The sequence below is a fragment of the Arvicanthis niloticus genome, chromosome 5, assembly GCF_011762505.2.
Source record: "Arvicanthis niloticus isolate mArvNil1 chromosome 5, mArvNil1.pat.X, whole genome shotgun sequence".
Lineage (NCBI taxonomy): Eukaryota > Metazoa > Chordata > Mammalia > Rodentia > Muridae > Arvicanthis > Arvicanthis niloticus.
Genome location: NC_047662.1, coordinates 38,863,419 through 38,877,001, shown reverse-complemented (window position 1 = coordinate 38,877,001; position 13,583 = coordinate 38,863,419). Strand labels below are relative to the sequence as shown.

Here is a 13,583-nt window from a genome sequence, read left to right as displayed (position 1 = left end):
TTTGAATTAAAGAAAAGCACAATGAAAAGAAATAGATGCTTTATTTCTTCTCTGACATTTTAAATCCCAATATGCAGACTCTAATTAAAGTCATACTTTTCTCATCTATATTTTAATATTTCGCCTTTAAAAATACGATTCTCATAGTGGATAGAGAGGTGACATTACCTTTGTTAAGGAACCATTTTATTCATATTCCAAAGGAATGTGAATAGATTTTAAGTAGTATTTTCATCTCTTATATATAAGATATTGCTTATATTATAAAGCTTATGTGTTGAATGTAGCTTCCTGTTTCTTCCACATAGTTTCAAAGTATATTAAAGTGTTAGAGAATAAATGTTAATTTTAAAGACATTGTACATAGAATTATTGTTCTGATATGAAAATTTACATGTTTATTTAAAAATAAGTGCTAAAGCGTGATGTGCCAAAAGTCTTAAAGTGATCAGATATGTAGGGATATGTTCCCAGATACATGTCAAAATTAATTATTAAGACTATTTTGAGACATTGTAGAAAATTAATAGTGTAGCTGAGAATAAGTGTTGGAATATTTGGCCAAAGGAAAAATTGCATTATTTTAAGCTCATAAAGTTGGAGGAAATTTTTGTTTCTCTCCTGTCTTTAACAGTTATTCTTTCTTTCATATTTTCTGTGCCTGCAGATTCCACTCTGATTGGTGTTCACCTCCAAATTGCGATGAGATCCATGACCGGGTAAAAGATGTCTTGAAATCACATCAAGCTCATGCAAGACATTTATGTGTTAGTTTCTAAAATTTTCTCTTTATTGAAGACATTTTAATAAGCTTTCCAAACCAGCTGAGGTGCTTACAGATTGTAATTCTTAATTACAGAGAAGAAAAATGCATTCTCTGAAGGAGTCCCCAGATTTCCTATGAGCAACATAGGTTACTTGGCCAGAATCATATAAAGTATTTTGTTTATATTTATATATATATATATATATATATATATATATATATATATATATATATATAGTGTGTGTGTGTGTGTGTGTGTGTGTGTACATGTACATATGTCCTATGACACATGTGGAGGTCAGTGAATAATGTTGCTGGGATCAGTTTATCAGCTCTTTCATTGTACCACGTGTTTTTTGGGGATCAAAATCAGGTCATCCAGCCTGGAAGCGAGTGCCTTCACTGAGCTCTTTTGAGGTTCTAGGGTTTTGTTGTTGTTTCATGTTTCAACATTAGATATTTATCATTGGTCAAAAAACTATAAGAATTTTTAGTCATAATTTCTTAAAAAGTCACTAAATAGTTACTTCATAATAATCATTTCTAGGATCTCATAATATGTGAGCTCTTTGTTTAGTGCATTCGGTGAAGGTGCGTTTGGTTCTATAGGTAGGCATGAGGTAGAGGATGTGTGGAGGGCCTCTTTTGAAGTCAGTTGTCTGGCTGATTTATGTGTCAATAAATACACAAAAGAAAAAAGAGCAGGTCAGATTTATTTTATGTAAGAGCTATATATAACATTTTTTGAGATAAAGTAAATGCAGTTACGTTCATGGTAACTTGGAGTCATAACAGTATATTTTTTGTATTAGGTTTTTAAATTTCATTCATTAATTTAAAACAATTACTTGTCATAATTTGTATCTTTCAAGTCATACTAGTCTTCTTTTACACAAAGAAAAATTTAGCATTCTAATGGTTTAAATTAAAATTTATAACTTGTTTTTCTTTTTACTATTTTAACTATTCTATTTTAAAAACTATTGTTATTACTTGGGCCATTGCTCCAACATATATACATTGCAAATTATTTCTCTGATAGCCTTTCTAATAGTATTGAGGCAGGAAAACACTGAAGTTTTTGTATGTTTACTATCACATATTTTATTTCCATATAATATAATACTATCACATATTTTATTTCCATATAATATAAATTGTTATTTTAGGAATGACAAATATATTTAATATATATATTAAATATAATATATATAATATATATATATATATTTATATATATATATATATATATATATATATATATATATATATATATTTGTCATTCCTAAAATAACAATTCTCTGCTTTAGGCTCATATATTCTCATTTATATATCACCAGTGAGAAATTAAGATTTTTTTACATTGGAATCCATAGTAGTTCCAGCAGTATCGAACTGAAGTGCTTAGATATAATCTTAGCAAAATATATATGGGCTGGGCATGGTATGAAGGGGTAAACAGATGAAAAGAGGACTAGTAAAAGGAACAGTGTGTCAGGCCAACAGAGGATTTAGTATTTGAAACTTCAGTGATCTCTAGATCCCATGATGTCATGATTTAGCTTCTTCTCAGTGCTGAGAATGAAAACCAGAGTCCTGTGCATGTTAGCAGATACTCCACCAGTGAGCTGTATACCCAGATCATTTGATGTTATCCTTTTTAGAAAATATTTTTATTTTATATGTAAGAATATTTCACCTGAATGTATGTATTTATGTCATGCATATGCCTGGTGCCCATGGATAGCAGAAACAGACACTGAATACCCTGGAGCTAGAGCTACAGATAGTTGTAAGCCATAGTTTGGGTGTTGGGAACTGAACTAGGCTTCCCTGTGGGAGAAGCAAGTGCTTTTACCTGTGGAGCCATGTCTCCAGCTACTTTTTGATGTTGTTTTAATCAAAACCCCAGCTTACTTTTAAAACCCAAAGATTGGAGAACAGATTCTAAAAGTCACATAGAAAGCAAAGGAACTTCTAAAATGAGAAGGATTAATGAAATGGCTCAGCAAGTAAAGGTGCTTGCTGCCAAACCCGACAACCAGAGTTCGATCCCTGGGAACTCATGTAGCTGAGGGGAAGAAACTGCTAAGAGTTGTTCTTTGACTTCCATCACATGTGTATTCATGCACACATGTACACACAGATGTATAGACACACATAATGCAATAAATAAATAATATAATGAAAAAATAAAATATCTTTTAAGAATCTCCTACATGTATACAATGAAATGTGATCATGTCTATATCTCTTATTTCCCCCTCTAACTCCTCCCACATGTTTCCAATACAACTCCCTCTATCCTCATTTCTACTCCTAAAAATAATAACAAACGCCCCCACTAAGTTCACATATCTGTGTACTGTGCACTGGAGCATAGGAAACCTACCAGTGGCTACATCTTCAGAAAACAATGATTCTCCCTTTCCCAACAACTATCCACTGCCTCTGGATAGTATCCACTGTACTCTGACAGGAACAAAGCTGGAAAGCTCTCCAACCAGCCATAACAGTTGAGGACAGTTTAGCATTCTCTAAGCTACAGACCTATTAAGTGAGTAGAATGGACTAGAGACTGCACAGACTGACCTACATAAATGCCATAGCTGGTGAGCAAGGGAGGTGCAGTCAGTTAACCAGAGTCCCTGGGAGCTTTTGTCTCTTCTCCCCAGTGTTGAGATTACACATGTACTACCATTCCTGGCATTACGTAGATTGGTGCTAAGGGGTTAAAATCGGATCCTCTGGCTTTGAAGGCAGACACTCCATTGACTCAACTGTCTACACAGCTAACACTTTGTATTATTGTCTTGTGAACAAATGGTTCTGTATGAAAGCAAACCAAAAAACCCAGCAACAACAATGACAAAAAAAATTCTTTTGGTCCATAATTCACAACAGAACAAGCAATCTTATGTATTACAAGAATTTTTAAGGGAAGCACAGAAGAAAACATGAACAATTTAAATTTGATGAGGAATTTTTTTGAAATGCCACAACCCATACTAGACAAAAACAAATTAAATTGGATCTTATAAAATGTATATGTTTTCCTCATGAAAGGCACTGGTAAAAGAATGGAAAGCCGTACTCTGGGTGAAAATATTTCCAATGTGGGGTTAAGAGGAAGAGTTAGGACTAGCCAAAGTTCACATCACAAGTGATTATCATGTTCTCTTCAGTGTCATGTGATGTGAAGGGTTCTTCTCTGCGATGTTGTCTTAGTCTAATGAGAAAACATAGGACAAGTCTGAGCTGAAAGGGTGTCTTTAAAACATGCAAGCACTGGGCTAGAGAGATGGCTCAGCAGTTAAAGGCTAGGCTCACAAGCAAAACTATAAAATATACACTCATCCAAATTACCAAGTTATTGGTCACAGATTAGAGAAGATTGAGGATGATTGATGCTACATGGTATTCTGTTCTCTAACAGCAGAAGGGTATTGTTGAGAAGACCAGAGATCCAAATACAGCTAGCAGCTAATGTGAAGGTATTGTACTGAGGAGAGTCAGTTTTGCTTAGTGTACCCTGGTTTTGTCAGATGTTCACGTTAAGAGACTCTCAGTGAAAGGGGGGTATTTCTGTGTATTGCTCTGTACTGTCTTTGCAACTTTTAAAATTACAATTATCTTCCAAAATTTAAAAGGTAAAACATTGATTTTCATTTTAGCCCTCTCAGTTTTAACAGAAGTTGCTGCGATTCCAGGTTTCCTTCCCCTTACAGCCCTGTGTGTAGTTTTTGTTGGCTCAGAATGGAACACACTTTCTTCTACTTGGGCAGGACTTCTGCTTTAGTGCCTCCTCTCACTCTGCAGTTTCCAGTGCTCACACTGGAAGGGGCAGTAAGGCTTAGCTGTGCACCTATGGAGTCTCACTGGAACTTGATTCTTAGGTCTTTAATTTTGTCTGCCTAGCAGAGGGGATTACCAAACCCCTGCTGATTTCTCTGTCCTCCAGCAGTGGACCTATCAAACAAGGCATAGAGTCTTGGCATTTGTTCTGTGCTCAAAATCCACAGATGGTCCAAGAAGAAAGCCAGGTGGTCCATAAGCTCATCTCTTTGGGGTTATCTTTTCTGGAGAGTCTTATCACTGCAATTATAGTTACTTGAGCGGCCTTTTGATGCTTTTAAATAGCAGAAGAATTAGTGTAATCACTCTACTCTGTCCTGTTCAGAAATAGGAGACTTTTTCTCTACTTTTTAAAATTAACTTAGTTTTGTATTTGCTTCTGGTTTGACTTTCTGGGATATAAGATGCTGCTGCTCATGCTAGGCACTGATTTCAGTACAGTCCAGCAGCAAACTGGGCACAAAGTAATAATTACCCAACATTTCCTGCCTGTGTTCATTCATATAACATCCTCTCCCTGAGTAGCTGTGTGCTCTTCCCAGCACTGTGCAAAGCTTAGAGGCTTTAATAAAATCAAATTTTCTCCCTGTAAGGAGCATATACAGTGTTTTTAATAAACCACTGAATGAATATGAAACAGTAAAAAAGAAAACAGTGTGCTACGGCATGCAATTAAGTGTATGAATACAAAGCATAAGCATGACGTACTCTCAGAGAACATGTGAAACTGGCATATAGGAACAGTAACATTTATTAGAGGTTAGGCCTGTGTACATATTAGTCTATTTTTTCCTTATAATAATCTTGTAAATTAAGTATTATTATGAAAAAAGTAGTATTTCAAAGATGAAGAAATGACATTGAGAAAGGCTAAGTGACGTATAAGGTTTTATAAGGTTTCACAGCCACTACAGATGCCTTTAACCAGGATTCGAGTCCAGGTAACATCCTTGACCTTAACCACTCCATTCTACAGTGATAAATACTAAGTACATCCTGATACACATAAGCCCAGAGATGTGGTCAAGCTTAAGCATGTAAGAGCCATAGGTGTGTACATATTCAAAAATAAGCCAGTGTGAACACACCAGATATGGCTGCTGACATACTTGCTGTATCAGCACTTTTTTTATATAAGGAAATTAACTTTGTTTTTGTTTTTTGTTTGTTTGTTTGTTTGTTTGTTTGTTTTTTGGTTTGGTTTGGTTTGGTTTGGTTTGGTTTGGTTTGGTTTTTTCGAGACAGGGTTTCTCTGTGTAGTCCTGGCTGTCCTGGACTCACTCTGTAGACCAGGCTGGCCTGGAACTCAGAAATCCACCTGCCTCTGCCTCCCAAGTGCTGAGATTAAAGGCGTGCACCACCACTGCCCGGCGAAAATTAACTTTGTAATAGTGAGTGGGAAGTTGGTTTAGGACAAGAATAAGAGTTTGGAATGAGGCTTACCAAAGTAGTGTGATGGAGGAGAAGAATCAGTCAAAAAGTGTGTGTGATTTGCCAGGAAATATTGTAGTTTGGATTTGATAGTTTGAAAGTAAAATCTGTTTAGTTAGAATTTTTTGAATTGCCACTTTATGACAGATACAAAACTAAGTGACATTTTATGCAGGGTTTGGAACAGACTTTTGTCAAATATATTTGTATAATTTTCTCATAGGTGTTACGAGTGTATATTAGCAAGCTTAGAAGGATAACTATATAGTAAGCATTTAATAAATAAATCTTGTTCTTTAAAATCATGTAACTCCTAACTGGGCTTATAGTGCTTCGTAAACTCCCAGGCCCTCTAGAGTCCAAGCATTGGGAAGTAGGATGATCCCCAGGTGGACCGAACACTGCCATTACCTCTGCACTCTCATCCAGCACCCTCGCCCTCTCCCCGATACAGCCTGAAGTAGATGCTAAAAGAGATAAACCTGGGGCTAGAGAGGTGGCTCAGTGGCTAAGAGCACTTGTTGACCTTAGAGATGACCTGGGTTCGGGTCCTGGCACCCACATCACGTCTCACAACTGTCTGTAACTCCGGGGGAATCCAACACTCTCATTTGACCTCCAAGGGCACCAGGCATTCATAGCATACATACATACTCTTACATACAAGATAAAATAAAATTTTAAATGAGATAAAAAGCTAAAGTAAAAGGCAAGTCAGCAGAAGATTCACAGGGTTTTCTGCTTAAACCTGAGTCTTCAAAGCAGGAGCTGATGCCTAAAAAGGCCTGTAGAGGAGGGAGAAATGGTTCCTGAAGAAAACAACAACAACAACAGCAACAACAGCAACAAACCTTCCAAACACAGAAATGTGAAAACAAAAGGCACAGAGAGCTGGGAGGTGCAGATGCCAAGGGGAAGGTCGGATTTCATAGCTGAACTCATGCACAATGCAGACTGAAATACCATTTTACAAAGTTATCTAAAGATGTAGAATTTGGCTTTTTAAAGCTTTTAGCACACAGAACACTTCATTGTTTGGGGAGGATGATGCATGTGTCACTAAGAGAGTGTCTTTTGAGCCAGCCCAATGTGGGGAAAAATGCCTTTCTCTGGTTGTTTTTGAAGACTCACAGAAGGGACTCCATTGTGACACACATAGCTACCAAGGTACAGAATGCCTTGTGTGGGAAAGCCCAAATTCATTTTTATTTTCTCTTTCTCTTCTACTATCAACATAGATTTAAGTCTCTTAAAAACAGGGCACTGTTTGTACCTGACTCCCAAAAGCACTCTGGACTTTTCAGTGGCATCATAACATGTTTGCTGAGGTACTTTGTTTATTTTCAATGGCACTTCATTTGCTTTTCTAGTTATCACAGTGTTAGACCATGGGCTTGTCCCTTTAAGATGATGATCACTAGCAGACCAGATCACACAGTGTGAAGACAATGCATGAACAGTTTTTCTAAAGCCCCACCCCTACCTCTCTGAGTTAGATACATAAGAAAATCTAGCATATTTTAGTTCTTCCGTCTGCTTACCCACTCATACCTAGTACCTGGCTCCTCTGTTGCCCTTCTTATGGGCTACCCGAGACTAAATCACATGATTAGAATATCCCAATCACTTTGTGAATGGATATAAAAAGATACTTGAGGTTTTGGGGGGTGGGGATTAACTAAAGGCACTTCTCTGGGACTTCTGTCTTTATGTCCACAGCATATATCTTTTTTACTTAAAATTGTTCCTCTTAATGATGCTATTTCCAGGTTTTTGGTCTTTGTTTTGTTTTATTTTGTTTGTGCTTATTGATGTTTTGCCTAGATGTAAGTCTGTGCACATGCCTGGTACTCTTGGATGCCAGAAGTGGGCATTGGATCCACTGGACCTGGAGTTAGAGACAGTTAGGAGCCACTGTGTAGGAGGTGGGGATCAAACCTGAGTCCTCTAGAAGAGCAGCAGGTGTTTTTTAACTGCCGGGCCTCCTCTTTCCCTTTTAAGACATCACATTGTCTCTAAAATGGTTTCCTGTCTCTTTTAAAGCTCTCTCATCTCAAGGAGTGATCGTGTGTCCAGGGTTGGCCTCTCTTCCTAATACAACTTATTACTGACAAGTCATTTTGTGTGAGCTACTTCCCACAACTAACCAACCTTTGCCTTCTCCCACACTTCCAACAGACCAGATTTTGCCTATTAACACCTCCAGACCTGACTACTAAGTTTTCTTTCTGTGTGTGACTTGTTGATGAGATATTTTTTGTCTTTCAACTATTGATTCTATTAATGTTCAAATGAGTGCACCTCTGGCCAAGGTAGGAACCTCGTCAGGTTGTCTCTCAAGTCTTTTAGCATTGACCCAAAAAGCTCATCTGAGCCATTTCCTTACTCATTTCTCAAGGGCACAACAGATGGTTGGAACTGTGGTGTGACACCTAAGTCCTCATAATTTTGTTATTAAAATGTTCTCAGGGCAAAATACCAAGCTATCACCAAAGATCAAATTGTTGAGAATAATTCGTTTTCTTACACATGCTTTCCACATTTTTCCGTGCTCCACTTGCCCACACTTTTGATAGTCTATATTTTTCAGAGTATGATCTACAAGATCCTTAGACACTCCCCTTTATAATCTTCACTTAGGGTGCTGAGTGTATATATTTGGTTCACAGTTGATTTTTATTTTGGTGTCTTCTCCAGTGATTTTATTTGCCTAACGTGTTTTAACAGATTGCTATAGATGGACTCATTGGGCAGTGTTTGTGAGTTTTGGTATTTTATCTGTAGCTTTTATGTCATTAATTTAGGTGCATATACAATTCCTAGGCTACTTTTAAAATACATGATTGTCTCCACAAAGAATTTCTATTGAATTCACTGAAGATATTTTGACCTCTTTGTAAATTTCTTTATTTCAGGTGTTCAGGGGGTAGGAAGAGAGAGGGGGGAGAGTGTGTGTTTGAAGCTTATTCATCATACTCAAAGACATTGTACTGTTTCTTTTTAGCATACAATATGGAACTTTTATACATGTGATTTCTGTGCATCAGGAGTCCAAGAGTAACCCTCTACAAATGAAGCTGGTTTTACCAGAATAAATGACAAAACCAAAGCAGTATCTGGTGACAGTGACAGGGCTTTATGGTTCAAACCCAGCCAAGAATTTGTTACAATCTCTTTCAGCTTTACATCTTACTGTTATGATATTTTCCCATCAGCCTTGATATTGCCCAAGAGGGACTGGTGCTGGCTGATAACATGAGCCAAGAAAGCATTCTCAAACTTTGTGATCTTATATTGTGCTGTTTCTTATTGAGGCTTGTTCTATGGTTTTATTATATATTTTAAATTTTTGTGAACATGTTTATAATTCTTTGTAATTTTTTCTGCTTCCTGCCCTTTCAATTATTTTTTGGGAACTTTGTGACATATATGTTGGGTCATTTTCACATATGCTACGTAGTTTTTGCCAACTTAACACAAAACCTAGAGTTATCCGGGAAGGGAGAATCTCAGCAGAGATATTGCCTCCATCAGTTTGGCCTGGACATGTCTGTGAGGCATTTTCTTGATGTCTGATGTAAGAAGGCCCAGCCTAATGTGGGCATGTGAGCTTTTTGGCTTCCGTCAATGATAGACTGTAACATGGACACCAAATAAACTCTTTCTTCCCCAAGTTGTTTGCAGTCAGCATTTTATCATAGCAGAAGAGAAGCAAACTGTAACAAACTGAGAACGGGATTTTGCTGTAATGGATGGTGCTCGTGTGGTGCTTTTGCCGTAGAATGTTTTGTGGGAGGAAGGTAGAGGATTTTGACGAGTTAGACTCAAAAATCCAGTCAGTGCCACAAGCATAGTCAGCTGTTAGATTATGTGGAAGATAATGCAGAGGGAACTGGAGGCTTGGTTTGTGATCTTTAAGAGAGAATCTTTTGGGCTGTTCATGTGATGTTTTTGACCATGAATCTGAAGAACTAAAAATCTTTGTTCCACCGGGACAATTGATGCTACTTAGCTTGGGCTAAAAAGTAATCAGCTGTGACTAATTAATAAGGGAACAGCACCACCAATGTGAAATTTCTAGGAAGTTTCCCCCAGAATTCAGCACACAGAACTTGTGGTCCAGAGGGGATTTAGGCTGCATCTCAAACTGACAGTTGAACTTGGCACATAATTTGTAAGAGTCTCCCACATGCTACAGGTTTTGAAAGCAAGAAGGGATCTGGGCCTTGACACTCTTGGCAGGGTCAGTGCCCCTGCTGAGAGGCCAGAAGGCCATGATGAAGATGCAGTGCAGCTGCAATGCCGACCTCGGATTGGAAGGATGTCTAGTTTTTTGTTTGCTGTCTTTTCCTCTCTTAACAACTCATGGTCTTTCTTTATGAAATTATTTTTTCTAACCTTTTTGTACCTCATGCATACTAGGTAGCCACTCTACCACTTATATTTTTATCAATACTTTTCTGAAGTTTCAGAAACAAAATATAACTTAATGTAATTTGTAAAATGTGAGGCCTGTAATTTTTTTAATCATTTTTTTCTCCCAAAATACACAGCATAGTTTCTGGGATATCTTGGTTTTCTTTCTCTTCCCATTTACATAGAATTTTTAGTTTTCTTTTCTCCTATTTCTCTGTTTAATTTGGATTTTGTTCCCAGGTGTTATTTTACTGTGTGGTTTTATGAAGAAAGGAAATTTTGCCTGTTCGTTTTGAGAGTTAATAGATCCCAGGTGGCTTTAGCTCCTGTGGAATTTCCTGTGACTCTCTGTGCTCACTGCTGGAGGAGTTGCAAACATCTGCTTTTGGTGGCTGCCCAGAAGCTGATGCGCTGAGCTTCTGAGATGTTTGAAGTAATCAGGTGAATGCCACGTTGTTTTCCCCTGCCTGCTCCTTCACATGTGTCTGCACTAGCCTCTTTTGTTAATTAAGGTGCTGTGCTAACAGATTGTCTTGTCATTGTATGTGTTTTCCATGGATTTTTGGCACTGCTATTGGGTAGCTTAAATTTTTTACCTCCTTAGTATGTATTTTACTCCTTTGTGCGATGGAATGAATATTAACAAAATGTACAATGTGTAAAACAGCATCCAGATTAGTTGCAACATTATTGGTACCCCCAGTTACCCTGGGTAGTACCTTAGGGCCCTTTCCACCAAACACCAAAATATTCTAATATATGACAGTATCTAGGTTAGTTTGATATGGCTTTTAGAACATTCAAAATTATGATTTTATGTCTAGTTTCTTTAGCTGATCATTGTGTGTATACTATGCATGTCTACACTTCTTTTCAATGTTCATAGATGCAGCAAGATATGCTCCCTAAGCAAATTATTAAGATCTAGCTATGTTCGTTCATTTATATGCCATTTATGGGCACAATAGGAGAATTAATAACTGACCTTTTACAAAGGATACCCCAGTAAGTCTACTGTATTTGTAATTTGACCCTAATGCTTATGTACTGTTACATACAGTGTTTTGATGTGCACACACTAGATTGAAATATAACTAAAAAGGAGTTGTTGAGGGACAAGATATTTGGATATTCATGTGTTAAATACAGAGTATATATATATATATATTTGTATATAATGTACATTCATATGTATACACACATCTTTATATATGGAGAAATGAGAAAAAGCAGAGGAGAGGAGAGGAGGGAAGGAGGGATCTTGGGAATGAGAAGAACTTTACATGAACCTCATTTATGTTTCACAAACACCTAATATACCTAACATCTAAAGATTATTGTATAAAAGAATTTAAGTACTTTTAAAATCTTGACCCCTATTTTGATTTGACCCATTTTATGAGGACAGTGTGGAAGTTTCTGTTTGTGAAGTCTTTGCTGACACTCAAATAATTTGAATCTTGAAGCATTTTGAATTTTGGATTAGGAGTATGCCTTTTGATTCTGAATTCTTGATTTCTTATTCGTCTTGTAAAAGCTGAGATTAGGCACTAAGCCAGCTCAGCATGCTTGGCCAGGGCTCATTTAGGATTCTAACCCATTAGTTCTTCACGCAGCCTTGTAAATTAACACCATCACTTCTTACTTTTTGGATGTTGAACTATATTTTTAGATCATTTGATTCTGTCTTATAGGCTTCTTAATATTTTTTTTAAAGTTTTAGTGTTATTTTAGTATTTTGCCTTCATATCTGTTTGTGTACCACTGTGTGCCTGGTGCCTGCTGTGGCCAGAATGGGGTGTCAGACTCCCAGGAACTGGAGTTTCAGACATATGTGAGCCACCTGTGCATCCTGGGAACTGAACCTTGGTCAAGCTGAGCCATCTTGAGCTCTGGACTTTTTGTATTTCTCATTCTGCTTGCTTTTATTATAGCTATTTATTTTGAAACGTAATTCTGACTTTTGCTAATTCCAGTGTGCTGTTCCCTTCCCTGCTAAGTTGATTATTTCAGTAACTATGTTTTTAATTCTAAATCCTTTTATTCATCTTCCTGGATTTCATATTTGAAATTCTTAAAAATGCTTGTCATTTTCAACATCCCATCTATTTTCTTGATTATATTAATCACAAATAATAATTTAAAATGCCTGTCTTCTATAAATTAGTATTTAGGATGTGTTTGTATTTGCATCTTTGTGGGGGGGGGTTGTACTTTTTTTTAGGAGTAATGATATCTTGGCCCTAGGTGTCCTGTTTATTTTTAGTTCTGGATATGTTTAAAACGCTTTTGATTTTCTTCATGAAGAAGGGGTTTTGTTTTCTCTTTTAGGCAGGTAGCATTAAGAGCTAATACTTATGATCCAAAAAGGACTTGGTTTCAGGCTCTAGAGTTTTGATTAATTCCAGTTTATCCTTAGGGTCCTGATCAATCCCAGTACATCTCTCACTTATGGCATTAGCCCCCACTTTAAATTACAATCATTAGGCCTTTCTTTCCTGTTTGTGGGAGGTGGTAAATTGACATTTGACCATTTGAGAGAACTATGGACCCAGGGGATACTTGACTCTGAAGAACAGAAGGCTTAGCTCTTTACATCTCATGCTAAGAAGTTATTTCCATGGCGATGTTTCATGTTGTCCTGCAGATGTGATGGTGGGCCAGAGAGTACATCACCACCTGAGAATGCCATTGCTACCTTACTTTAAATATAAACAGTAAAATAAACCTCTGGATGTGCATATATACATGAAATGATTATTTCTATTTGCATTCTGATCAGTAATACACTCTGTTTTGTTTCTTGGGCCAGAATTCCCCATCATGCCATCCTTGATCCCGATGGGCGGTGCTCTGCATCAGTGGTGTTAGTGAGGTGTGCTTACTCCACTCAGAACAGCCCTCCCACTTATTTCTTCTCCTGTCTGTATTTCTAACATTTATTCTATATTCATGGCAGTTAAGAAAAAGACCCAATGGAAAGCTTGAATATAAATGATTAAATATTTATCATTTAGGTACTAACTTAACTATTTTAATAGTAGACAAAAATGTTAAAGGGTCATAATGGCAAGACCTAAAACTCTTGACAACCAACATTATATGTAGATTTTCC

The 13,583-nt window shown here is 37.0% G+C and overlaps 1 protein-coding gene across 5 annotated transcripts in view; it reads left to right on the top strand.

Moving 5' to 3' along the window:
* The window catches only part of Spata6 (spermatogenesis associated 6), an 87,605-nt gene that overhangs the window by 69,252 nt on the left and 4,770 nt on the right, over nucleotides 1–13,583 (top strand). For 4 of the 5 annotated variants that reach the window (XM_034503672.1, XM_076934445.1, XM_076934444.1 and 1 more), the window contains one exon: nucleotides 668–767. In XM_034503672.1, the coding sequence (XP_034359563.1) occupies nucleotides 668–767 (100 nt within the window). The remainder of the gene's footprint in view (nucleotides 1–667; nucleotides 768–13,583) is intronic. The other variant, XM_034503673.2, reaches the window with a different exon arrangement.